This window comes from Takifugu rubripes, chromosome 15 (genome assembly GCF_901000725.2).
Source record: "Takifugu rubripes chromosome 15, fTakRub1.2, whole genome shotgun sequence".
In the NCBI taxonomy this organism is placed as follows: domain Eukaryota; kingdom Metazoa; phylum Chordata; class Actinopteri; order Tetraodontiformes; family Tetraodontidae; genus Takifugu; species Takifugu rubripes.
Window position 1 is genome coordinate 14,636,659 of NC_042299.1, and position 25,424 is coordinate 14,662,082.

Here is a 25,424-nt window from a genome sequence, read left to right on the forward strand (position 1 = left end):
CGGGTCTTTAAAGGCTGTCCCTGCTCCTGCTCATCATCCTCGATACACCGTATCACCGTCTCCAGGCTCCACGGTCAACTGCAATAAAAAAGTCGCCATGTCTGGAGACGTTAACCGCTACGAGTCTTCTGTGTGTTCAGTCATAACACAGCGCTGCCCTCCACATCTGTAAAGTTCACTGTGTCTTGTACGTAAAAGCAATGAGAGGGCCGAGCATGCATTCTTTCTCAAGGAGAGAGAGAGAGAGAGAGCGAGAGAGGGACGGAGAGGGACAGCGAGACAGAGAGAGACTTGATTGCTGGCTCATAAGGGCCTGGAGCAGACAGTCCACCGAAGATATCCTCGCCTCCAGGATGAACCACAGACCGCCAGCGGGTCACAGTAACAGACCGCCAGCGGGTTACAGCGACAGCCCGAGAGCCCGCAGCCGTGACAACCTGCTGATGTGTAACGACTTTGGAGAGGAGAACTGTTGCTCTGGACGATGCCTTGGGTAGGTCCCTCTTACCTGAGCAGAGATAAAGAAAGCAAGAAGATTAAAAAGTGTTTCTGTCGAACAATGAAATGAGTGTAAAAAATGACAATTTCAGTCGAGCATTGCAGGTCACCTCATGTTACAGGTGACTTTGGAACAGAAATGATTGTTTTTAAATAACGAAATCAGTGTAGAGAGACGACTTTTTCCTAAAGGGTTATTGTGCTCCTCTTTACGTTGAGGGAAGATGAAATTCCTTGTGCTTATGGTTCCCATCTCTGGCAGAAACAGCAGCTCTGACAGACAGCTCCTGGCTCGCCTGTGCGCTGTTAAACGACGCCAGGCCCTCCGCGGCCCGGCCTACATGTTCTCGGCTCCTTCCTACAGCCTGTCAGAGGTGGAGCAGCGTTTCCTGGAGGCGGCCGAGTACGGCAACATACCGGAGGTGCGGCGCATGCTGCTGCACGTGCCCAACCTGAACATCAACGCGGTGGATTACATGGGCCAGAACGCCCTGCAGTTGGCCGTGGCCAACGAGCACCTGGAGGTGACGGAGCTGCTGCTGGGGCGGGCGGACCTGGCCAGAGTGGGCGACGCCCTGCTCTTAGCCATCAGTAAGAATGAACCACGGTTATTAATCATCAGGTTATTAGATTGTAGTGATCCCGAGAGGGACAGAGACCAACAACCTCGTGCTTGTCAGCTTTGTCGGCCCAGCGAGGACGTTACGATACAAATGAGGTCATGCAGTGCATTCTGGGAGGCAATCATCAAAATGTGTACTCTGTGTGTGTGTGTGTGTGTGTGTGTGTGTTGCAGGTAAAGGGTATATTCGCATCACAGAAGCCCTGTTGTCTCACCCAGCCTTCAGAGACGCCCGTCGTCTCACGGCGAGCCCCGCTCAAGCAGACATGTTGGACGACTTTTACGCCTATGATGAGGACGGGACGAGGTCAGACAGATTTATAAGAACGTGTGATTTGAAAGTTCTGTCGCCCCTTGGTGATCCAGTCACAGATCGTTAAAAGATCTATGAAAGCCTCTGAATCTGAGTTCTGTGTCCCAGGTTCTCTCACGACGTCACCCCCCTGATCCTCGCCGCGCACTGCCAGGAATACGAGATCGTCCACACGCTGCTGAGCAAAGGGGCTCGCATCGACCATCCTCATGATTACTTCTGCGGCTGCGACTCCTGCAACTATCAACAGCAGTACGACTCCTTCAGCCACTCACGATCGAGGATAAATGCCTACCGAGGACTCGCCAGTCCCGCCTACCTCTCCCTGTCCAACGAGGACCCGGTGCTGGCCGCCCTGGAGCTCAGCAACGAACTGGCCGTGCTGGCTGACATTGAGAAAGAATTTAAGGTGTCAGCATTATCATTATTATGATTTTCAACCATTTCTGACCCAACATTTGGCCCCTAGATGGCGCCGGCATCCGCAAGTCTTATTCTAACGTCACTGGGTCCACAGAACGAATACTGCTGCCTGTCGAGCCAGTGTAAGGACTACGTGGTGGGTCTGCTGGACCTGTGTCGCAGCACCGAGGAGGTAGAGGCCATCATGAGCGGGGAAACCGACACTGATGACACCTATAATCTGCCGGGGCGCCCCTCGCTCACACGTCTTAAATTAGCCATCAAGTACGAACTCAAAAAGGTCAGACGAACAGTTGTAGCACAACCTTGAGAATGAGCAGGAGTCTGACGCCGCTGTCCTGTTCCTGTCTCTGTCCTGTTCCTGTCTCTGTCCTGTTCCTGTCTCTGTCCTGTTCCTGTCTCTGTCCCCGCTCCCTCAGTTTGTGGCTCACCCCAACTGCCAGCAGCAGCTGCTGAGTATCTGGTATGAAAACCTGCCGGGTCTGAGACAACAAACCACGGCGGTCAAGCTGCTGGTGGTGATGGCGGTGGCCATCGGACTGCCGGGCCTGGCTCTGGCCTATTGGATCACTCCGTGCAGCAGAGTGTGTAGCAGTTACCCTCCTGCTTGCCTCCCACACGCACCCTGTAAATCCTCACGGGACGCTTTCTGCTCTTGCACAGGTGGGGAGGATCATGCGCAGCCCCTTCATGAAGTTTGTGGCCCACGCCTCGTCCTTCACGATCTTCCTGGGACTTTTGATCCTGAACGCTGCCGACCGCTTCGCCGGGACAACCCTCCTGGCCAACATGACCCATCGCCACTACCATCAGCAGGCAGGAGGACCCCAGCCGGACCCCCTGCTCCTCTACCGCATGACCACGACGCCCTTCACGTGGATGGAGATCCTCATCATTTCATGGATCATCGGTGAGCAAGCCGATGAGAGAAAACACCTCGTGGACCCTGCCGTTTGACCCCCGCGTCTCTCATCAGGTATGATCTGGTCTGAGGTGAAGGAGATATGGAGTCAAGGGCTTGGGGAGTACCTGCTGGAACCTTGGAACTTCCTGGATTTTGGGATGCTGGCCATCTTCCTCGCCTCCTTCAGCTGCCGCTTCTCCATTCTGAGACACGTGGAGTCGGCCCAGACCTTTGTATACACACACTATACAACACTGATTAATGTGACCCTCCCTCCGGAGATTCTCTACTTAACACTAGGTGAAAATGTGTTTCTTTCTCTCTTTCTGTGTGTGTGTGTATGGGTGCGAGTGTGTGTGTGGCCCATCTGTCAAAAGTGTTTTCAAATTCCTTTGGCGAGTAAATCCCAAAATGTTTGTGCTCCTTGACACCATGCACGCTCATCACTGTCCAATGTCACTGTCGCCCAGTTGTTGAACCTGTTCCCAGACAAACTCTGTTGACCATCAATACACTGGAACTCTGTAATAAACATCCCTGAACGCCTCGAATTATGAAAATAACAGCATCAGTCAATTATAGGTACTATATAGGTATTGCTATAGGTACAAAGGCTAGGAGCCTAATATGTACATTTATTTATTCATCCTGTCTAGCACGCATCGACTGGCTGCCATCAGATCCCCAGCTGGTCTCGGAGGGTCTGTACGCGGTCGCCGTGGTGCTGAGCTTCTCTCGGATCGCCTACATTCTCCCGGCCAACGAGAGCTTCGGCCCCCTGCAGATCTCTTTAGGCAGGACCGTCAAGGACATCTTCAAGTTCATGGTCATCTTCCTCATGGTCTTTCTGGCGTTCATGATCGGCATGTTCAACTTGTACTCGTATTACCTGGGCGCCAAGCAGAACGACGCCTTCACCACGTGAGGTTTTCAGTTTTACGCAGTCCGAGATGACTTTGAACACGGCGCGGACCCTAAACGCACCGTGTGAATCCTGTAGCACCGCGCTGGACAGTTTATCAGTCGAAATTTTTTATGCGAATGGAGGAGGTCTCAGTATTTGCCTGAAAGCCTGGAAATAAATCTAAAAATATATCAGTAATCCAAACAGCGGGTTTAACAGCAGTCTTAAAAAAACAGTCTTGTCTTCTGCTCATTTTCTCTGACAGAATCTTTAATGTCTCCCTCGTGATGATGAACAGTTTGTTTGATATCCAGAATAACTTCCCTCTTGTCTCATTTCGCTTGCTTCCCTGTGCATCTGTGCAGCCTGGAGGAGAGCTTCAAGACGCTGTTCTGGGCTATATTTGGTCTCTCCGAGGTCAGGTCTGTTGTCGTCAACAACGGACACAAATTCATTGAGAACACTGGTTACGTGCTGTACGGGGTGTACAACGTTACCATGGTGATAGTGCTCCTCAACATGCTCATCGCCATGATTAACAGTTCCTTCCAGGAGATTGAGGTTCGTCATCAATTTGTGGATCGCCCAGATGCCACTGACATGCTCACATGCTGCATTCTTTATTCAAAACTCCAGTTTTTACTGTGTTGCTGTGCATCTAGTTGTAGATCTGCAATCGGAGTCATGTACGCTACATTTTTTAGGGACATTTGTTCTTTGAACCGCTAATAAGGACAATTTTAGCCCAACCCTGTTGTCAGTTGCGGTGATGTTTAAGATTGAACATTTTGGCCTCAAATTGAGCATAAATATGATAAACTAGGCAGCGGTTGTGATTAGCTGGTGGCGCTTTCTTCCAAAATCCATTTATTTTATGTGTTGTTTAGGATGACGCTGATGTTGAGTGGAAGTTTGCTCGAGCCAAACTCTGGTTCTCCTACTTTGAGGAGGGGAGGACTCTCCCCGTGCCCTTCAACCTCATCCCCAGTCCTAAATCCATGCTGGGGCTGGCTACTTGTATCAGGGCCCAGATTCTGCGGTTGGTGCGGGGACACAGTGAGGAGAAAACTGGCACTCAACTCAACCAGGTACTAAACTGGCCGAGTTTTGGAGGCTGAGCACCTCCCAGTGGTTTCACCGCTGCATCACAGCCTTCCATCGTGTTGAATCATTAACTTTGATGAGTTTTATCTTCCAGCTTGGAGATAATTCTGGTTCTTACGGCGCATCAAACACTGCGAGCAGATATCAGGTACATAGACACACCTGAGGGTCTCTGAGATGTCTCAGTCTAACGTTACCCATAATTAAAAAACAAAACACTTTTTCCTCATCACTGATTACAGAAGATCATGAAGCGCCTGATAAAGCGCTACATCATCAAAGCGCAGGCGGACAGAGAAAGTGATGAGATCACTGAAGGTAAGATTCAACGGTGAAACCAAACTTGTTGCAAAGGCTCTTTCACCAACTTGCCTGTTTCTCTCCAGGTGAGCTGAAGGAGATCAAACAAGACATCTCCAGCCTGAGATACGAGCTGCTGGAGGAGAAGGCGCAGAACATGGAGACGCTGGACGGCCTGCTGAGGAGGATGGGAGGGATCAGAACCGCCTGAGCTCCAAAGGGGCCTGTTTTCTATTAAATAGCATATTAGATACAGATCACATCACGTTACAATGACAAAACCTCAGTTAATGCAGAAATAAACATTAGCTAAGACTTACTCATGTTGTCATTAATGATCTCTGGGCTAAAGTCTATTACTGCATTAACTAGGAACACATTGATTTTGATTGTACCTTTTTGTATCATTGGTGTAATATAAATGTAATACTGAGTTTGTGTATCCATTTCATGATTACCTCGAGGTATGATCAGGGCAGTTTAGTAGCTTCAAAAGTACTTTCCAAAAAAAAAAAAAAGAAATACTAGTGTCGCATTTTGTTGGGAAAGCATTTATTTAAGGAAATGTAAATAGAAAAAATGTTATTTAAAGATTCACTTTTGGACCGCTTGTTCATTATTATTCACAAAGATAAATTACAAACACTGATTGAAAAAAATATTGTTAATATTTATATTTACAGACTTTTAATTCATTCATAGAGCTGAACAAAAGAGGAGTGTGTTTTTTTAATCCATAGACATGCGACTACAGTCAGATATGAACAGCTACTGAATCCTAAGAAGATTAATAACATCGGTTGCATATTTTTGGATATAAATACAGACCAAGCATCATCTATATCCAGTCTATTGTTAAGTGATCATTGTTGCTGTTGTTCGACTGCTGATCCCTTATGTTACATCTCGATTACCCAGAGATAACACACCAGCAGCTCTGTCATAAGTATGTGATGTAGTTTTCAGGTATCAGGCCAGTCTTGCCATTGTACGTCGCCTGGAGCCACCCTGGTTCCACAGAAGGATACACTGAAGACAAACCAGGAGACATCTACTTAGTATTTACTCATTTATTAACGTGCGCTCAGTTTTCATACAGAACGGTGTTTGAGAAATAATAAATTGCTTCTACAATGAATTTCAGGCAAAACGTGCTTTCTTACCATTCGAGAACAGCGCCCCCTGTGGAAAACTGAGCTCATGGCTGTGCTCTGCTTCACAGGAGTAAAGAGCTTTAGCGTCCCTGTGGGAAAAGAACCTGTGAGCTGAGGGACCTTTAAAGAATATTTTTAGCCTGGTCATGCTGCAAACAATCTAAAAACCAACAAACCTTCCTGAGGAGCATATGTCCAGGGCTGAGGAGAACACTGAGCTCTCACGCTGTGGTAGTCCAACCGATAATCTGAAACACACAAGCAGGAGCCTGAACGCCTTCTCGGGGATAACTTGTTGAGGCTGAGGCCCAAGATTACAGCACGGTGACATCTGAGATTAGCAACATTAGCCATGCTCACAAGGATTCAGGCTTCTGGTAACCGTTGCTGGATCCTTCAGCTGTAGAGTGCTTTGTGATCAGATCAGAGCCAGAGCGCATGTGTGAGATTTTACGTGGGTGTCCCCCCTCTCGTTGGTTCAGTGACATGAGGCTCTGTACCGATCCGTGACAGCTTTTGTAATCTGCAACACAACGAAACAAAATGAGAACCAAATCCAAAAAAAAAAGTTTTCAAGTTTTCCTCCCTGTTATCAGGTTTGTACCTTCAGAGATGTGCAGCGATGTCAGAGAGGACGAAGTAGAAAGCTGGTAGGTAAAAAGGGAAGAGGAGGAGGAGGATGAAGAGGAGGCAGTTCTGTACAACTTTCGTGGTCGTTGAGGAGAAGCTGAATCTGTCACTCTGGGTTCAGTTCCAGAGGAATTTTTTTGGTCTGCTGAATAGTTGCTCTTCAGAGAGGAGACAGAGGATCCTCTCTGGATGCGTCGACCCTCCCTGAGAGAGGAGACGTGCTCCATTGAAGAGCACAGGGTGGAGGCAACGGATGAGGCTCCTGATGGAACCCTGGATTCTTTTACTGAGGACAAAGAGGCGTCTGAGTTTCCTTTGGCAGACAAGGTCCTCTCTGTGGACAGTAAAGAGGACATGGAGGAGGACACAGAGGAAGTCTGCTGGGTCGAAGTGAGCTGGGAGGAAGTCCAGGAAGAGGACGTCTCGAGGTGAGGGGAGGCACCGGTGTCTTTTTGATCGCCCCCGTTTGAGCAGCCTTGGGAGGGAGCGACCGGAGGAGACGCCTTTGCTGCGGAGGACACGCTAGCCTCTGTGGTGGGAGAGGATGGAGGAGACGAGAGGACAGTCTGTCCATTCTTTTCAGAGGAGTGGGAGGACAGAGACTCCCGGCTGCCCATAGGGGTTGTCTCCGGGCTGCTACTGTACGTGTCACCTGCAGGAAGACACGGAAACATAGAAGATCAGGGGATCTCAAGGATCACAGGAAAATCTGCTAACTAGATAGATCAATGGCCAGAACCAGCGTGATAATACTCAAGAAGACTATTTGACAGTGACCTTCACTCTGACATGTGGGAAGTGAATGTTTGTCCCTAACTCAGGGACTTCCTGAGTCACCGTGTCCCTCGGATATCAAAGTCAGAGAAAATAGCACAGATGAGCAGCGCCGGGTAAGTTTCAACCTGATCCAAACACAACACCTTCTGAAAGACACATATAATAATAATCCTGAAAGGTTTTAAAGCAATCTTACTGTCATTGTCTGCGAGGCACAATGCAGGAGGGTAAAGACGGGCCCTCCTCTTTCCAGACGACAGGCAGATGGCCTTATTTCTCCGAGGGGTCGACCGAGATGACGGAGCTTGAGGAAGCGGCAGCGACAAGTCTGGAGCCTCGCCAAATATCTGTCCAAATGTGCACGAGACATGTCCAGCGAGAGTGTGTGCAGCGCGTTTATGGATGGTTTTTTTACGTGTTTGGATATTGGTAACAGTACCTTGTGATGGTTTTCAATGATAATTTCAACCACAATGTTCTGAAACTTGATGTTCATCATGGCGGCCACGGTCTCCTCCTGTGACCTCATCAGTGTGGGGCCAAAGATCATCCCCAAGTTGGAGACGGTCATCAGATTCTGGCTGCAGTTACTCGACACCCTGAACAACCGAGGAAAAAAAAGTAGGTCTTTAAGTAAACTCTAAAACAGCGAAACCACGGAAACATACACTAACAATCACATTAAAATAATTTAAATCACAGTGATGTGTGATGTGGGCGTATGAAATCTGCTTCAAAGCTGTCAAAAACAACTATTTCTAATAGAATAATCAGATCCAGAAAGCTTTGTTTAACCCAGACAGCGTGTGTCAGTATGAGCATACTTGTAGAGGTGGTTGGTTAGGAGGTCCAGTAGTGCTCTGTTTTTTTCTGGGAGTTTGTGTACAAGAGCATGAATGGCCCTCACTCTGTACTTCTGGTCATCGTACTCTGAGAACGGAAAAGACAGAAGACGAATGAGACAAGACAGTTCAAACAGCCAAACCATTTACAGACATTTGCATGTGAAATGTCTCAAATTTAAAACAAAGAAACAAAGAAACAGACAAATTGACATTTTCCTGAAAGTATGAGGACTTGGCTGCTAACTGCTGATAGATCTTTTCACTATTAACTCTTGTGAAGCATGCAGAAATAAGTCTAATCAAATGTTATGTCCTGGACCTGGTGGAGGACCTGATGCTATGGAGACTTATGATGTGTTAGGTGGCGATATTCCACTTTTAGGTTACAGGTCTAGAAACACAGACAGGCCAGCTTGCAGCTGTGTTTAGAACGAGGCGTTCAGGGTTCTCACTTGCTGCTTTGAGGAACTCTTTATGCAGTCTGTAGGTCAGTACAGGTTCTGCCAGACATCTGTAAAAATCAAGTAAATTCATCAGTCAGAAGAGGCTTTATTGAAAATATCAACACTGTGCTTTATGTGACCTAAAATAATCTTTTAGACCACTAGTGATGGTCTTGTTGTCCCAGGCGTCTGCATCCAGATGCAGGTCAGCTGGGGCTGTGGATGCTGCAGGAAAGTAGATAAGATATAACTGGGACGAAGCCACTAATTAATTAAAAACACAGTGTTCATTAGTTATTGTTACGGACTCAAAGTTGCTCTGATTGAAAGAAGAGCCTAGAAATTCTTACCAAACACACTTGTCATTAACCGCTGCACCTTGGAGTTGACTCCTCCGGTCCTGTACAGTCCCGGTGTGGTGAGGCCTTCAAAAATACAAGAATTAAATAAGAGAAATAAGAGAGAATAAATCACAACCAAGGAAGATTTTACCACAAATGTACTAAGAGGAATACCTCTCGTCTCAATCAGGCTGATACACTGCTTAACAAAGTTGAGTCCTGCCTCATTCAGGAACGCTGAAAACAAGGCGCACCAAATGATTCAGGTTTGTAAGACAAGGATATGAACTAAGTGGTAGAAAATAACAACACTTACTCTCCTCTTTTTTGCTGAGCAAAGACGGCAGCGTGTAAATCTGCAGAGCAAGAAAAACTGTTAGGGCCCATTTTGAACACAGGTCGACTGAAATGTTTGGCTGGTGCGTTGAAGCTGATACACTTAAAAGGTGGATATAATCATACAGGCTCTTTTCCATCCATAGCCTCCATCCACAGCCGCCTGTTGGCCTCAGACAGAGCCTGCAGGGTGATGACGCCATGTCTGCAGGAGACAGACAGAGAGCAACGGTCAGCAGACGTGAGCCCAGAGGTGTCCACGTGTCCCTCTGCTGTCTTCCTGTCTCACCTCTCGACCACCTCGATGTCAAAACAGAAGCGTTTGTCGATGGAGTCCCTCTTTCTTCTGACACAAGAGCGCAGCCTGAACATCTCAGGGGTGCCGTTCACCACGCCGTTCTGTCGACAGGGAGGGTATTTTTCAAAGACGGGTTAAGCAACACTTCTTTATCTTTGGGTCCTCCTGACATCTGTGTGAAATACCGTTAAATTGGCTTTTATTGCAGCGCCGTTAAAACAAGCTTCGAGAATGCAGATGTTCATATTATCGGTCACTGCTCAGATGTTACCACTCGTTGATGAATCTGTGCCTCGGCTCACCTGTCTGTTGGCGGCTCTGGACTCTGTGCTGCTCATTGTGAACATCTTGGAGCTTTTTTCATACGTGCAGTAGTATCTGGTCCAGATGCTGCCCAACGGTCCTGCAAGATACAAGACGGCATTTTCATGTCTGCAACACACTCATGTGTGAGGTTCAATAAAACAGAAAGAGAGTCCGACTGATTTGTTTTACTACTGTGATGTGCGTGCGCCTCACGTTTCTCCTGTATGTACAGGTATCCCTCCATGGTGAAACTGCTGGGAGCTTTGAAGTCTTCCTCTGCGGATCGGATCCTCCTCATTAGCCTCTCAACCTCAGCCCGCGTGCTTTCAAAATTATTCCGAGCCTGGCACAAATGTAACAAGATCGATTAAAAAAAAATCCTATACAGATTATTTTTATCTTTTAAAAATCTCTCATTGACTGTCAAACAGTTGATACTAGAAGCATCCGGAGCTGAAGCGAAATGACTTCTGCTTTAAGATTTGAGGTCAATATCCATACTTACATTCTGCAGATTAAACTGAAGCTGTTGCTTGTATGGCTCAAATTCACTGGCCAGCTCATAGCCCTCGTGGTAGAATGTAAACAAACCCTGCAGGAAGGCGAGTAACTGAAGGACAATGGGAAAGATCCACAGGAAAGTGTTAGTGGGAGGCCACAGGGTTTATTCAAAGGATTTCAAAAGAACCCTCATCTGGAAAATGAATCAAAATGGCCTCTAGAGCAGAGAAATCCCAAAATCTTCTTGTTGTCTGCTGCCTTTGTTTACTTTCCAACAGTTTCTGTCGTGGTCGGCGGAAGAGATATCCATGCAGGAAGTGCAGTTACGGCAACAGGAAGTGGGCTTTACTGATACGTATCAATAAAACAGATTTATCATTCGCCAGAGTGTTTGTGTGTGCCAGATGCTCACATGTGGTCGCCACTGCATCTAGCATACATATATCTGTGTCTCCGTTTATAGAACAGACTGAAACGCACGTGCGTGTGTGTTTCTCTTCAGTAGTCAGAGATCTAAAGTCAGATGGTGACTACCCAAGACCAAATCTTAGCAGCTTTCAAAGGAAACGTGCACAGTGTCAGAGAACATTCTCACCGGCTCCACAAACTCAAACTTCTTCCTCTCCTGCACCTCTTGGATCTTGAAGACGTACTGCAGCGACGCGTCATAAAAGACCTGCCTGTCTTTACTCATCTGCGTGTCGGCCTGCAACACAGGTTTCTGTAAAGGTTACCCAACAACACATGACTGAGAACCTTCGCGCAGAGGTAGTCGGTGTTTTACCTCTTGTAGGTGTGAGTCCTTCTTTTTAGATGAAAGACTGAGATGCTTCTCCAGAACCGAGTAGTACCGTTCAGTCTCTTTGTCAAACTGTTTCTTTCCCTCCTGAAGAAAAAAAGGTTGACTTAAAGTTCAGATCAGCTCATCCTGTTTCAGTGGAACATCCCAACGTGTCCAGCAATCTAGATTTTGTTCTCTAGATGTGCTACAATACGATGAAGTGCAAAAAGAGGTTTACATCATTTACTTCTGTTTTCATGCAGGCTGAACATTCCGGAATATCAGGTTTGTTCTCTTACATCATGTGTGGGAGTTTCTTTAAAACCTTCTTTATACATAATATCCAGACATCATATTTACACTGAATCAACAATGTAAAACTCACTAATGCTACAAACGTCTGTTATCTGAGTGAAGAGCGGAGCACAAAAGCTGTGGTCTAAAAATGACTGTAAAATTAAATGTCAAAATCCGTTTAAAATTAGCTCCAGATCTAAAAATATACATATTGACTTGTGGCGGCCCGATCTCATCGGTGTGTGAACGTGCTCTTCACACACTCCTGCTGCATTCTACATGCATCCACGTTCCATTGTCGGGGGGGTTTTTGGAGCAGGGATGCGTTACCATCTCCGCTGCTATTTCAGTCTGGAGGACAAAAGGAAAAATGGGAAAAACTGAAGGAGAAAATGAGGCAGCTGGTGCGAGCAGACCCCAGGCTTGCTTTATGTTTACACTGCCTGGCTGTCTCTCTGTGACGTGCTGCCTGTCTCTCCTCCCAGTGTCCGTTCCCATGACCCTGCTACTGACACGGGCTGGTGATCCGTCTTTTATCAGACCAAATTACATTCTGTGACCACTGACTGCAGGATAATCAGAGCCGCCGCCTGCTGCTTTATTAACCGATTCTGAGTTGGCATTGTTGCAAGGTCGACATGAACCATTTTTAATTCCACCTGCAGTTCTTCTTAAATCTCTAAAAAACAGATCATTTAATTTGTGATTCATGATTAATTCCACTTAGTCACATACGTACCTTAACAGCTCCAATCTGCTCCTTACGAAACCTTTCAAGTGGTGAGATCAACACGTCGTCAGCATTCTGGATCTGAGAGAAGAAGAAGAAAAAAAAAAAAGCGAAACGACGCAGCAGCTCAGTTTCATATCCCACCAAGAAAAATATACAAAGGAACAGCAACTACTGTAAGTGAGTGTTCCACGATAGCAGCGGCGGCCAGCTAAAATGTTATTTCCGTCCGATTATTGGAGTCTTAAAAAGGAAAAGTTTCCGAGAAAAGCAGGAATTTAAAATAAATCCGCACTGATTCAGAGGTGCGTTCTCATAAACGGGTAAGAAAAACTCCGGCGTCTGTCCAGACTCAGGTCAAGATGTAATCAGTGTTTAGTGTTTACATTGGATTTGAGTCCCCTTTGGTAAACCCACAGAAGATCTAATAGGCCCTTCTTGTTTTTGTGGGTAAGCAAATTAAAGAGAAAGGGAAAAGAAGTGGCTTTGTTTCACTTTAGAGCCTTTTTCCACCACGTTACCTTACGCAGAGTGAAACTGTAAACTCGGAGACAAGCGGGCCTTGTCAGGTCACAATAGTTCTTTCACTTTGAACAGGTAGGCACATCCTAATTGTCCTTTCACTCAGTTTTGGCATTATTAGTGGTTTAGTGTGTTCAGCAGTGTTGTAGGGAAGAGGAAAAGCATATAATTAAAAAACGACCCCCCCCCAACACACACACACACACACACACACACACACACACACACTTTTATGGACTTTCCCAGGCAGTCAGGGCTCTGCTAACAGTCTCAAGGGGGAATTGGCAGAATAGGTTCCACATGGGTTCTCTGTAACCAGACCATGTACACACAATCAGACAGGGAGAGTGAGAGAGGGTGAAAGAAAGAGAAAGGGAGAAAGTAAGTACTACACACTGCAAGTTTTCTTTTTTTGGCCCAGAATCCGCTCCCGCACACACAGAGGCCACTGGTTGACGGAGGGTCTGAGACATTTTTGTGATTCACCATGGAGTACTGACCGCCACTGACCCAAAGTATTCAACAGAACTGTGTGAATCACACTTGTGTAGGAAGATAAAAGGTAATTGTTTAAGGGCGTTAATGCAGGGAGATTCCAAACGTTGTCACTTTACGTGCTGAAATGAAACGAGGTGAATCTCATTGAAATGATGTTATTATCAGAGAAGGTGAAATGAAAAAATAAGCATCTTTTCGATATAAATGTGTAAATATTTTAGGTTTGTGACCTCACTTATTATAGGCAGACCACAAATAAGCATGCGTTGAATCATCCCATTCAAATCCGGTATTTTGAGGGTCGTAGTAAACAATCTGTCATTTGACATTTACTCTTTGTCCATCATCTAAACACGTGAGCGCACACACACGCACGCACGTTTCTTACCAGTCGTTTTCTCTCCTCCTCCATGGTGCTCAACAACTGAGAGAACTCTTTTAGGGACTGAGCTGTAAAAACAATATAGTAAAATGTTTACACGTAAGATTGATCCGATTGTTAACGTTTCAGCCGGCGTAGAGCGCCGGGCACTCGCTCCCTCTCACCAATGCTGATCTCGTCGTCAGTCTCCGCATCTCCAATACATTCAAACTGGAACTCCTGCAAAGACTGAGAGAATCTTTGCACAGCGATAGAAAGACCTTGGGAGAAAGCACAGATGTAGGGCGTGATTCAGTATCGTAGCGGAAGAAAAAAAATTAAATTACAGTCAGAAGTTCACGCCAAAACAAACACTGGTTTATAAGAACAAGTCAGCAGAGGGTCTATTCAAGAGGTGGTTTCAAAGGTTGATGCAAACAAGAGAACACACACCCTGCACCATACTTGACTTCAGCGTTTGTGCCTCTTCTATAAAACAGTTTGAGAATCTTTGGCACTGCAGGACTGCATTTCTTTCACTCACACACCCATGTGTGATCTGTGCGCCAGCCATTGTAATACAGCACATTAACAGATTAAAAAAAAAGGAACATAAAAGCATCAACATGTCTTTTGGAAGCAGTTCTTAACAGATAACTGTGTGGAGGTAAGCAAAAAAAATACAAACTATAGGTAAACGCTTTTGTCCTAATCTGGAAACGTGATATGTTTTTTTTCCTGTTGCTGTCAACAGTCCACTTACGTCAAAACATTACTGGCATCACAGACTGTACTTGTTACCGTCTGATACAGTGTATCAGACGGTAACAGGTGTTGGCTGTGTTTCCCGTTTCCAAAATTATTTTTTTTTTAAAGAAAAACAAAAAAAATGCATGAAAGCGAGAGCAACGTCACTGTACCACTTTGTTTCGCCCTGAGGTCAGCACGGCTCAGGAGCGTGACCTCATCCAGCATGATTGACGTCAACCAGATGTGAAGACGGAATTTGTAGGTGTGTTTGTGCTTTAATCATCTGAAGCGCTGAAAAGTCTGATATATGAGGAATATGGCAGAATCATGAAGCTGTGCAGATGCCAAATTTTTCTTTTCCTCTTAGATTAACTACAGATTGTGTGTGTGTGCGTGCGCTTTCTTTTGCTTTTTTCTCCATGTACGTAATCACCAAACACGTTTCCTATCTGAATTAATAATGGAGGAAACTTTCTGAATCCACTTGCAACTCAAAAACAGGACTGACCTTTAAATATCTGCAGTGCATGACCAAAACCAACTTATCTTAGCTTCAGGGCACGTTGTGATGCAGGATTACACTTTCACTCAGCAAATGCAAACTGAGGGACTGGAAAATTATTTGGAAATATTATTAAAAGGCCAAAAAGGCTGCAAAGTAAATGAAGTGACGCAATACACGATACATAACAGTGGAATTACTGGTTAACCGTGATTACTGATTAACCCAAATCATCACATTAAAGTACAGTTACGAATCTATGACCACAATAACCTGGTTTAATGGAGGGTGAACAGGGACTCTGTTCTCTTCTGGCCTGGCTGCTCTATTATCTGGACCCAGAATGCACAAACGCTTGCTGGAATACGAACCTTAACCCCGACAAAAAGACAGCAATCGTCCAAAACTTACTCTTGAGTGCGGACACAAGCATGTTTCCATCTTTGATGAGGTCTTTAATGAAGCTGTTGGTCCTCTCCAACTCGATCTCATGGCACTGTAGTCGCTCCCTGAACTCCGGACTGTCCAAGAAAGAGTCACTAAACTCCAGCGTCGGAAGCCCCATGCTAATATAAACCTTCACGGCCGATTATTGTAATGAATTCAGGTGCGTTTCCAGTCCTTGTGAGGCGGACGAGGACACGTTTGTCCACTTAGAAACGTCAAAATCCTGTTAGAATGGTGGTGAGAAGGATCCCCAGCTCTCTTTTTTTCATGCCTTTCTCTCTTTCCCCTCCACAACTTCCGGACACTCGAACGCCGCAGTCTGACAGAAAGAATTCGGCTCGGCTAAACTTTGAGCTCTACGCTGCTACTTTGAACATTTACAAGCGATGTGTCCAAACGCAGAGTTATAACAAAACGTTATTGTCTTTTCCTGTAATACAAAACGCCACAAATCGAGAGTAAAAACTATTTTAACGTGTGACGCTGAACGAAACTTCTAATCCGACCACGTACCGCTCGTGAATGAATTCTTGTTACTATGGGAACGGGAGACTCCTGCTGGCGCGTGCTGAAATCAGTGCATATAATAAATACACACAGACGAAAATGCTTTTAGGTATTTTTCTTCATTATTTAAAATAAAGCCAAATCATTTTTAGTTGGAGTTGGTCAGAGCTGCACTAGGTTGTCTTCCTTCATCCTCTCGTGTATTACAGTCGTTTTAATCTGGATCTACTTAGCAAACCTATCATTAAAATTATGCAAAATGTCGAAATGTCAAAGCCCGCATTATATAAAAGGGAGGAATTATGGAATACTTCTATTTACACTGAAATATGTTGGCTCACCCGGTAATCCGATGAGGCGAACCTCACTGTACCAAAAACATGTTTCCGTTTAACAGTGTCTGGAGTTTCAAAGCAAATATTCAAATATTCAGTCATACATCATGCTCCTGCATAACACACACACACACACACACACACACACACACACACACACACACACACACACACACACACACACACACACACACACAGGTAACACATGTGTTATATGTTACCTGAATTTAAAGTAAAAGAGGAATTTTGTGAAATGGCATGGCCATCCTAAATAAAGAATAAAGAGAGTAGTATACCCTTTACTGGTATACTACTACTGTTTCACATATTGTGAGTGACGCATGTAGTTTTCGTAAAAAGTTCTTGTCTGTAAATTGCTTTGTTAACTTCATATATCAGATCAGGTCAGATTAATTGCTTGGCCTTGGAAAGAGATTTGGTATTTAAAGCAACTCTAATCTTATGTCATATCAGTGACTTATTGCTTTGCACAGTAGGATATGATGAAAGTGATTCTCCCACACCTTGAAAATATGCTGACACAATACTGAAGGTATGCACCAGAAAACAATAAAAACGTCTCTCTTCATTTACTTACAATCAAAGACAATGGTGTCACTGCTGAATATAAACTATGCATACTGAAAAGACTACGGGCCAGAACCAGCCCTCTGATGTGTGTGTGTGTGTGTGTGTGTGTGTGTGTGTGTGTGTGTGGGGGGGGTGATACAGTTGTAATTGATATCATCTGAACTCTGGGAGGCACGTTGCATTGCTGCGTGCTGCCCAAAGGCTCCAAGGTAACCACTGAAAAGACACTTTACAAGCTACAATCAATATTTCTTCTTAAGAATTGTTTTATTTCAATTTTATGTTCTCAATCCCCAGTAGAAATACATTCATATTCAAATGTTCAAAACGTACCACGTGCCAAGTCTTTTCAAGACTCCAAAGACTCCAGAACTCTGCTGGTGGTCCAGCTTCATTGTCCCAATTGGTAACTGTTTCTGTCACTCATGCTGGAAGAATAGAACTCCATGACTACTGCAGTAAACAAGCTTTATGTTGCTCATTGTATAGAAACAAACTTGAAGTGAAGTCAAGGCAGTATGCTGTGGAAATCTTAGTGGATTTAAGGTAAGATAACCAAATAAATTACTCAGATATTTTATGGGTGGTTATTTGGAATAAAGTAGGGCTTATTGATTGTCATTTTGAGGCCCACCATAGAAAAGCTGCTCATTTCTTACAGGATTGGGTGTGGCGCTGTTGATGTCGCTGTCTCATAATGTTCATCAAAAACAAACAAAATCGTTACTATGAACTCTTTCAGCCTGTTAAAACATACAGAGGAGAGCCTCCTACACTGGCAGGTAAAGATCTGCTGACTTCTGCTCTATGGAAAAGTATTTGCAGTGTTTTTCCATGAGTGCTGTTTTCCATTTTAAAAACATTGAAGTTTTTCCCCTCTGCAGGATTTCTCATTTACCCAGACACTCCCGTTAAGATGGAGACCACGTCACATAAAGCTTTCTCCTTTAGACCCGTTCCACAACAAGATGGAGGCAAAGGTCAGCAGTCTTATCTGACCCAAGAACAAACCAGTCAGTCCAAATGGTGTTGCTGAGTGTTCCTGCACAGAGTAGTCGAGTACAAGTTGTGCTTAGTTGACTAATGTAACCGCAGCTGGTAAATACTATGACATAGTAATATTTTCAAATGTGTATTTTAATAGACTGAAGGTTAAAAATTCTTACATGATAAAAACAACTGGTGATAAAATCACTAGACAGTGAATTTAATGGCAAAAGGAAATTAAATGCCAAGTTTAAGAGCACTAAAAGTTCAACCATTGATCGTTGTACATAATTGTAAGCCAGGCGTGGTTAAATAACAACGTCTTTGTAAATATAAAAGACTTACGAACCTCTCAAAATATTTGCGATGGACCCTCAGGACGTGCTACACATTACAGCCAGCAGAGGTCCAACTGGTATCACGCCATGTCCAGCAGCAGAGACAGAACAGAAGGAGGAAGCGAGCAAGGAAACCACTCTGAGGAGTCAGGCCAGGCAGCAGTGGAGCAAGCGGCTCCGCTGATGCTTTCTCAGTATCAGCAGGATTTTCCTCCTCCTCCCTGTCCCAGGAGGCGCACGCCGGCCCTGCCACATCCTGACAATATTGGCATTAACCCTGCCTTCAGGTGAGAGTGGGCTTGATGCAGACATTTTTCTGTAGAGAAAACGACAGGGAAGTCTTTTGTGCTTGGTTCATAGGTTAGAGTTCAGCACAGTGCAGAGAGACGCGTACCCTGCTTGGCCCATCCAGGATCACAGGCTCAGCACCAGCTCATCCGACCAACAGAACTTCACAAAGGATTAACTGTAGGATTTAGCATTTCTGAGCTCATTTCTAGGTGTAAATGGCATTTTTGTAACAAATAAAATTCAAAATGATGTCTAGACTGTTACTATCTATAGTTAATAAAGACAACCACTACTATACATGAATACGCATTTTAATCAGAGTTTGATGACATTTGTTGGTTGCGTGTTTCTCGGTTACATCCATTTTACCTCCGGTATCTGTAGTACTTTCCGCCCTCCATTAAGACATCATCAGTTTCCCAGCAGCAGGACCTTGTGATCACCTAATGGTGCAGAGTGTCTGCACTGCATTACACTAAATGGACTGATTTTATTATCAGTCCATTAACATTTTATGTCGATAGAACAGGAAGATATAAGCACAGCACTCGGTGACGGAATCAGATACATTAAAGAAAGAAAAGGTTGTGTCCTCCATCCTTAAACCATGTGTATAATTTGATGTTTGCACATTTATTGTAAACTGGACATGAAGCTGAACACTTTGATTGGTTTTTCTCTAAACTGCACGAAACTGAGCTTGCTGCTGTCAAATGATGTAAAAAAATAAAATAAAATCTACTAGCAGTTTTAAGATGATGCTGTAATAAATCAAATATAAATGAACCTTCAAAGTTGCTCAGTCAATGTTACAGCACAAGGTTTGAGATTACAACAAATACATTTGTTATAGTCTTAATAAGTTTCACCACTCAGCATTTTATGGTGATTTTTCCCAGTACAGCCTTTATCCAGCAGAATTATTGCCATGTTAAGATGCTGTTAGATACGAAGCAGTCTTAACTATCTTTCTCTTCTGCGACTCTTAAACACAAGCATGAAATAAGCCCACACCCAAAATAAAATGATGTAATCTGATCATGAAGTTCTCCCTCTGTGTGCAAATTAGCCCCAGTTCTCCCTCTCCCCCTACTATCCTGGAATATATCTTTACTGAATTTCTGGACATCTTCGGCAGACTTGGTTTCAAAGGATCAGAACTTTACACCACTTCCTTCATCTCCGGTCCCGGTGCCGGCTCCTGTCTCCATGTCTGCGGTCATCCCTCCTTCCTCTGTAGCCGTACTCACTCTCTCTGGGTCGCTCCCGGTCTTCTCTGTCTCTCTTCCCCGGTCTGTCCCACTTATTGAATCCACCACCCCGTTCCTGCATCAAACCGACCCCAAGGTTAATAGGCTTGCGGAAAGGTCTGTCTCTGCCACCGAACCGCAGCTGCCCGGACTCCTTCTTTCCTCCATGGCCACCACCAAGCCGTCGAGGAACCCATCCTTTAAGAGTCCGTTCCTGTTCAAAATCCACAAACACTTCGTGTTGGTCCACCACTATCTTGTTTGCGTCCCGGCGAGCTCGGACAACAGATCTTTCCTCCTTATATTCAACGAATGCGTATCTTTTAGAGAACCCTGTGACGATGTCCCGCACCAACCTAAGCCGCCTAATATCTCCGTACTTGGAAAACACTTCGTACAATTTTTCCTCAGTTGTTTGTGGGTTCAATCGAGAAACAAAAAGAGTTAGGAGTGCGTCCCCAACAACTCCTTTGTTGGGCTTATAGCGACCACCAATTGCTCTCCACACCGCCCGGTCGTGGGGCTCCACATCGGTACCGTCGATGCTTCCAGCTTTTAGTGGGTCGTAAACCTTCGCTATTGGACTCCAGTCAACCATTTTCTCAAAACCTATCGTATATGTTTCCGTTCACAGCGAAACTTTCAGTGAATGTCCTCTTAAACTAAACAGATCATTGTATTAGTTAAGCCCACCTGTCCACCGGAAACATCACAGTCACGAGTCCGTCAGCCAAAATGGTCCGACGGAAATGACTAGTCGTTGATTTAAGTGTCCTATCCTGCGGCCGGACGCAAAAAATGTAAAAAAAAGTGTAAAAAAAAAAGTGTAAAAACCACAATAACAAACACCTAATAAAACTATATCAATATTGGTTGATGATAATATAAATTAGTCACAAAAATGCTATATTCCACACGGTATTAAATAAGACTTGGACTTGACTAAACACCTCGTACTTGTAACAGATAAGTCAATCATACCTCAACAACAATAAATAAAACAGCAATACCAAATTCAACAGTAGATAAACATAAGATGTTGCACTCATTATATTTCAGAAACTTTAGAACATCATTAGGGTTAATCTCCCCAATTAATTTATAATCGTAAATCTCGGACTACTGTACTATCTCGGACTTCTTGACTTTAAGATACATATATACATAACGACAAAAGGTCAGTGATCTTTCACTCGTAGCAGAAAAACACAACTGTGAGGAACAAGTGTTTATCGTTAAAGGTGTCCCGCAAAATCAGCCTGTATTTGATTCAATAAACTACAACTCTAGCATTTAAAATACATTAAAAACAAGTTCCATTATCCAAAATATACAGTGGTACATAAATACAAGTAACAATATTTTACAAAAACAGTATTTAATACATTTGTGGAAAACAATTTGAGACTACACATTTGTATAAAAAGATATCCAACAATTTTCAAAAGACATCACATATCTTCTACACTCCACTTATAGGCTGCCTCCTGAGCAGCTCTTTTATCTGCCATTCTCTCATAGCGTTTCTTCTCAAAACCATTTGACCTGCAGGAGGAACAACAAATATCGCCATTATTTCTGAAAATTGTCAGCCTAAGCAATTTAAAATGACAGTACCATTCAGATCAAAGTAGAAACAAAGGAGACATTGATATATAAATAACAGTAAAATGATTTCTGCTATGTTTTTTTTTTAGAAAGTTAAAAGACGCATATAACTAATACAAATGCGGACACTCTGTACCTGTTAACACCGTCCCATCGATAGCCTGGAAGAATGTTGAAACGATTTAGAGGGGGTGCTGGACCTTTATATCTTGGTTTCTCTGCAAAGCAATAATAAGATTGTTTACAATGTGTCTGAAGTGTTATAGAAAAAAACCCACATCTGCAACCATCAGAACCTTTTGTTGTAGTACTGCGCTCCTTTTTCCTTCTGAGCATCGCAGCCATTGGATCTCCGTCTCTTTCCTGCTCCCTCAACATACGGTCCAGATCCTCGTCATCCAAGTGACGTGCTAGTGGCTTCTGAGCTTCATGCACTGCATCCTCAAGATTCTGCTGACGCATCTCACTCTGTGCCATCCTATAAACATTAGTGGACTTTAATGAGGGAAACAATAGCAGGATGTACTACAATTTATGCTGCTCCAGACAAAAACTTACCCGATTCCCCACTGAGCATATTTCTCATCCTTGATTGCTTTTTCTTCAGCCTTCTTTCTCTTTTCTTCTCTCTCTGATTCTAAATCCCTTCTTTTACCACTCTTGTCTCTGAAAACCGTCTTGGCATTACGGGAATCATCTATAATGCCAGGAATATTAGTGAAAACAGTAACCAAATAATGACTGCATAAGAAATTAATGGTGGCGGACATACTGTAGCTAGCAGCTAAAGAATAACTAGGTGATGACAAATTTCCTATGAAAATAATAACAAAATTGTAAATGTGAGGGGCCTAAAAAAGAAACCCACCTTCTAATGGCTGATTATGTTTTTCTTTGCGCCTGTTCTCCTCTTGTTCTTTCCTTAAAAGATCTCCAGAAACCAGACCTGCTTTCCGACCAGAAAGCATCTTTGGATCCTGAGAGGAATACGCACAAATCCATCAATAGTAGCTCTACGTTGGCTAACACACACGAATTTCACCCGCTCACATGTTTTTGGCTAGGTCTACGAGGTGGGGACAGATCCTCATCTGATTCCTTTCCCCCCCTGCAGGGCCGCCGTCTGGGTGGTGATTGGTCTGAATCTGAGCCTCTGCTTGTTCTGGGACGTATCCTTGGAGGTGATTGGTCGGAGTCTGAGGCTCTTTTCTCCTGTGTTTTTTTTCGCGGTGGTGACTGATCAGAGTCAGAGTCATGCCTCTTCTGGGTCCTTTTTGCCCCTGATGAACACAATGAATCAAGGTTATTATTTGAAGACAGTCCCTATTCTTGCAAAAAAATCAAATAACGATAAACATATTTGCGATGGGGTGTTGGAATTAAATACCCCACCTAACACCTAACCTAAGCCTTTTACCTGATTTCCCTGAGTGATGCCTTGGTGGGGATAAATCTGGAGAGTCATGACGGGCTCTTCTGGGAGGGGATATATCTGGAGAGTCATGACGGGCTCTTCTGGGAGGGGATATGTCTGGAGAGTCATGGCGTGTCTTCCTGACAGGTGATTTCTTTTTACTCTTCTTGCTAGATGTCTCAGCCTTTTCATTTTCATGCTCATTTCCATTATTCTCATCTGTGTCTTCTTTTTCATCAGCTATTGGAAGAGGATACTCAAAATAAATATACAACATATTTACAGAAATTACATTGAAAACAAAACATAAAAAAAACCAGTTACCTCCAATTACTTTCCATCTATTGCCAGTTCTGAATACTTCCATCTGTTTCACTTCCTCTGGTCTATCATCGATCACTTCTGCAATCTTAGTAGAAAGGAATAGTTTGTAAGTATCACATAAAACTTGGATTTGCACTTTATAAAGCAATTGCTCAGTTATAAATAAGGACAGCTTTCTTCAGAGGACAAGTTTCAGTCATTATTATTGTTGTTATTACTGGTGATATTACTTTCCAATTTATTGCAATGGAATTACAATTTTAATTTCTGTTGCCTTGTTCTTTTCACCCTAGAACGGCTAAAGAAGTATGGTTCCATTGTAGAACCTAACTGGTAACACAAGTACTTCAGAACAATCGAAAATACCCTAAAGTACATTAATAATAATTGGACAGAGTTAGCTTGGATCTTACCACTGGAGCTTCTTCTTCATCTTCTTCAACCTCCTCTTCTTCTTTGACCATTTGTTTCCAGTCTACGTCATCATCCACTATTTTAAGGCTTGAATAAAATAATAGATAATTAAATAGTTAATAAATAAGCCAACGTGTGTAGCAGTCTATGCTAGCTTCACTGCTAACACCCAAAACAAACACGGCCAGATCTAATTTAAACTCACCCTTTTCCGGTAACCTTGCGCTTTTTCTTTTTAAGTTTCCCCTTTGATTTCTTGGCATCATTTTCTTCAGATAAATATCGCTTTAAGTATTCAGCTTTAGAGAGTTCCGTGCTTTTACTGACACTTTCGAACGCAGCCATATTGTATTACTATCGGAAACTACGGAAAGCGTCAAGGTCCAATCGGTCGAAGGTTGGCGAACCTAATTCTTGTTGAATGCATTTTCTAACAGTTGTAACGGTGAAAAACGGTTACCGAAACTTTATTTAAAACCACAAAGTATGCAAATGAGGCATACTAAAATAGGTTTAAATTATTTCTTCTACATTTAGAAAAAAATCTTTCATCCTTTTTTCCTATTGCGCTTTTACTCTGCCTCTAATTCTCAAATACTGAAGCTGCACCAGAGGCTTTTATTGCTCTCGCACTCTTATTACTAAATTATTCCATTCTGATGTATCCACTATCCACACATACACAATGAATAGTGGTAAATTAAACGTTGTATACATGTAACTGTATACATGCAGAGTGTTTGTGATTCATTTCCAATTATTTGCATCTGAGTGAATGACAACTCACAAGCATCTACCTATACAGAATTTATTTTGCAAAGTCTTTTAAATTTAAAATTGTAGGGTAATGGGGGGGGGGGGGGGGGGTGCTGTGTACTGTGCCTCAACACACACACACACACACACACACACACACACACACACACACACACACATGAGCACAGACCAATAGCCTGAGACCACTGAATGTACCAAACAAGGTTATGTCTCTTAAAGCGTCTTTATTGAAAACAAATGCTGTAGCATCCACAGTGATAGCACTTGGCAACGTTCTGAGATAACTGATATCGATACGCATGCAGTTGTTTGTGCCTCTGCAGCAACAAACACATTTAGCAGTTCCGGTGATTACCTTTATTCTATGTTGTCTAAGTGAAAACATTTCAATGCCCCTGTTATTGAGGAAGATTATGTATGTGCAATTTCTTGAGATTGATATTTTGGTGTTATTTAGGGGATTCTTGCAAATATGCAAAGACATGTAGGTGAGTTAGATGGGCAACAGTTCCAGCAAAAGCACACTTTCATTTTTTGTTTATTTAGCTCTGTGTTTGATAGAAGAAGAGCAGCAGACAGAAGATCCAGGAGATAGGGCTTCTCAGAAATACGTTCCCAGCGGAGCATTTGGGAAGTTTATCTGCAGAGGCAGAGAGGTGAGACGCCAACAACTGTCAAAAGAATCTTGTATTTCTCTCCAAGTCACACATCGTCATGCTCACATCGTCAAACCACAGATGCAGACGTCCACTCACCGTTCACCACCACGACTCTGGCTGTCTTTCCAGACAATTTGCACAACAAGCTTGAGTTGCGAGGAAGCTTGTCTGTGAAATTAGTCAGGGTCATTCTGTAGCCGTGAGGCGTCAGCTCTTTAACCGTGGTTTTGAAATCAGCGTCTGGAGATAATCTGGAGTCATTGGTGGTGATGACAGATTCTTTGCTACCAGAAGACCAAGAGAACTGAAAGGTGTTGCTCTTGCTGGGCTCAGGCTTAATCA

General features: G+C 43.8%; 4 protein-coding genes and 1 long non-coding RNA gene across 5 annotated transcripts; 1 reads left to right on the plus strand and 4 right to left on the minus strand.

The window, feature by feature from the left end:
• Positions 1 to 232: 232 nt before the first annotated feature.
• Positions 233 to 5,566, plus strand: trpc6a (transient receptor potential cation channel, subfamily C, member 6a). The gene is made up of 14 exons (XM_011611631.2): positions 233 to 493; positions 761 to 1,089; positions 1,295 to 1,427; positions 1,542 to 1,842; positions 1,951 to 2,136; positions 2,276 to 2,440; positions 2,520 to 2,766; positions 2,833 to 3,060; positions 3,417 to 3,681; positions 4,030 to 4,225; positions 4,552 to 4,752; positions 4,863 to 4,916; positions 5,011 to 5,086; positions 5,155 to 5,566. The coding sequence occupies exons 1-14, from the start codon at positions 354 to 356 to the stop codon at positions 5,277 to 5,279; spliced, it is 2,646 nt and encodes an 881-aa protein (XP_011609933.2). The 5' UTR covers positions 233 to 353; the 3' UTR covers positions 5,280 to 5,566.
• A 37-nt stretch (positions 5,567 to 5,603) lies between these two features.
• Positions 5,604 to 16,113, minus strand: LOC101068403 (rho GTPase-activating protein 42-like). Its single transcript, XM_003971301.3, has 24 exons — positions 15,552 to 16,113; positions 14,074 to 14,169; positions 13,916 to 13,977; positions 12,517 to 12,588; positions 11,484 to 11,585; positions 11,295 to 11,405; positions 10,704 to 10,808; positions 10,412 to 10,541; positions 10,195 to 10,295; positions 9,884 to 9,993; positions 9,721 to 9,799; positions 9,575 to 9,614; positions 9,433 to 9,495; positions 9,268 to 9,342; positions 9,058 to 9,142; positions 8,927 to 8,985; positions 8,454 to 8,559; positions 8,069 to 8,228; positions 7,826 to 7,976; positions 6,827 to 7,504; positions 6,583 to 6,745; positions 6,399 to 6,470; positions 6,232 to 6,311; positions 5,604 to 6,097 (listed from the first exon to the last, which is right to left on the minus strand). The coding sequence occupies exons 1-24, from the start codon at positions 15,703 to 15,705 to the stop codon at positions 6,009 to 6,011; spliced, it is 2,943 nt and encodes a 980-aa protein (XP_003971350.2). The 5' UTR covers positions 15,706 to 16,113; the 3' UTR covers positions 5,604 to 6,008.
• A 1,688-nt stretch (positions 16,114 to 17,801) lies between these two features.
• Positions 17,802 to 20,677, minus strand: LOC115252776 (uncharacterized). Its single transcript, XR_003891104.1, has 3 exons — positions 20,580 to 20,677; positions 18,357 to 18,661; positions 17,802 to 18,062 (listed from the first exon to the last, which is right to left on the minus strand). It is a non-coding gene; the product is annotated as an uncharacterized lncRNA (long non-coding RNA).
• On the minus strand, positions 18,933 to 20,612 carry snrnp35 (small nuclear ribonucleoprotein 35 (U11/U12)). Its single transcript, XM_011611633.2, has one exon. It carries the CDS (start codon positions 20,482 to 20,484, stop codon positions 19,813 to 19,815), a length of 672 nt encoding a protein of 223 aa, XP_011609935.2. The 5' UTR covers positions 20,485 to 20,612; the 3' UTR covers positions 18,933 to 19,812.
• Positions 20,678 to 20,918: 241 nt separating the features above from the next.
• bud13 (BUD13 homolog) lies at positions 20,919 to 24,025 on the minus strand. The gene is made up of 10 exons (XM_011611634.2): positions 23,852 to 24,025; positions 23,646 to 23,733; positions 23,233 to 23,317; positions 22,912 to 23,148; positions 22,545 to 22,774; positions 22,363 to 22,471; positions 22,053 to 22,191; positions 21,791 to 21,972; positions 21,631 to 21,712; positions 20,919 to 21,431 (listed from the first exon to the last, which is right to left on the minus strand). Exons 1-10 carry the CDS (start codon positions 23,989 to 23,991, stop codon positions 21,338 to 21,340), a joined length of 1,386 nt encoding a protein of 461 aa, XP_011609936.1. The 5' UTR covers positions 23,992 to 24,025; the 3' UTR covers positions 20,919 to 21,337.
• Between the last annotated feature and the right edge of the window lie 1,399 nt (positions 24,026 to 25,424).

What these genes read in the sequence shown, in the direction of transcription:
- LOC101068403 (XM_003971301.3), bottom strand. Translation starts at nt 15,705, where the DNA reads ATGGGGCTTCCGACGCTGGAGTTTAGTGACTCTTTCTTGGACAGTCCG. An exon ending in AGCAGATTGGAGCTGTTAAG is followed by an intron (nt 11,586 to 12,516) that starts GTACGTATGTGA and finishes TTTTTTCTTCAG; the next exon opens with GAGGGAAAGAAACAGTTTGA. An exon ending in GACATCGAGGTGGTCGAGAG is followed by an intron (nt 9,800 to 9,883) that starts GTGAGACAGGAA and finishes TGTCTCCTGCAG; the next exon opens with ACATGGCGTCATCACCCTGC.
- trpc6a (XM_011611631.2), top strand. Translation starts at nt 354, where the DNA reads ATGAACCACAGACCGCCAGCGGGTCACAGTAACAGACCGCCAGCGGGT. An exon ending in CGCCCTGCTCTTAGCCATCA is followed by an intron (nt 1,090 to 1,294) that starts GTAAGAATGAAC and finishes TGTGTGTTGCAG; the next exon opens with GTAAAGGGTATATTCGCATC. An exon ending in GATTCTCTACTTAACACTAG is followed by an intron (nt 3,061 to 3,416) that starts GTGAAAATGTGT and finishes CATCCTGTCTAG; the next exon opens with CACGCATCGACTGGCTGCCA.
- bud13 (XM_011611634.2), bottom strand. Translation starts at nt 23,991, where the DNA reads ATGGCTGCGTTCGAAAGTGTCAGTAAAAGCACGGAACTCTCTAAAGCT. An exon ending in ATGAAGAAGAAGCTCCAGTG is followed by an intron (nt 23,318 to 23,645) that starts GTAAGATCCAAG and finishes CTTTCTACTAAG; the next exon opens with ATTGCAGAAGTGATCGATGA. An exon ending in CGATGGGACGGTGTTAACAG is followed by an intron (nt 21,432 to 21,630) that starts GTACAGAGTGTC and finishes TTCCTCCTGCAG; the next exon opens with GTCAAATGGTTTTGAGAAGA.
- snrnp35 (XM_011611633.2), bottom strand. Translation starts at nt 20,484, where the DNA reads ATGGTTGACTGGAGTCCAATAGCGAAGGTTTACGACCCACTAAAAGCT.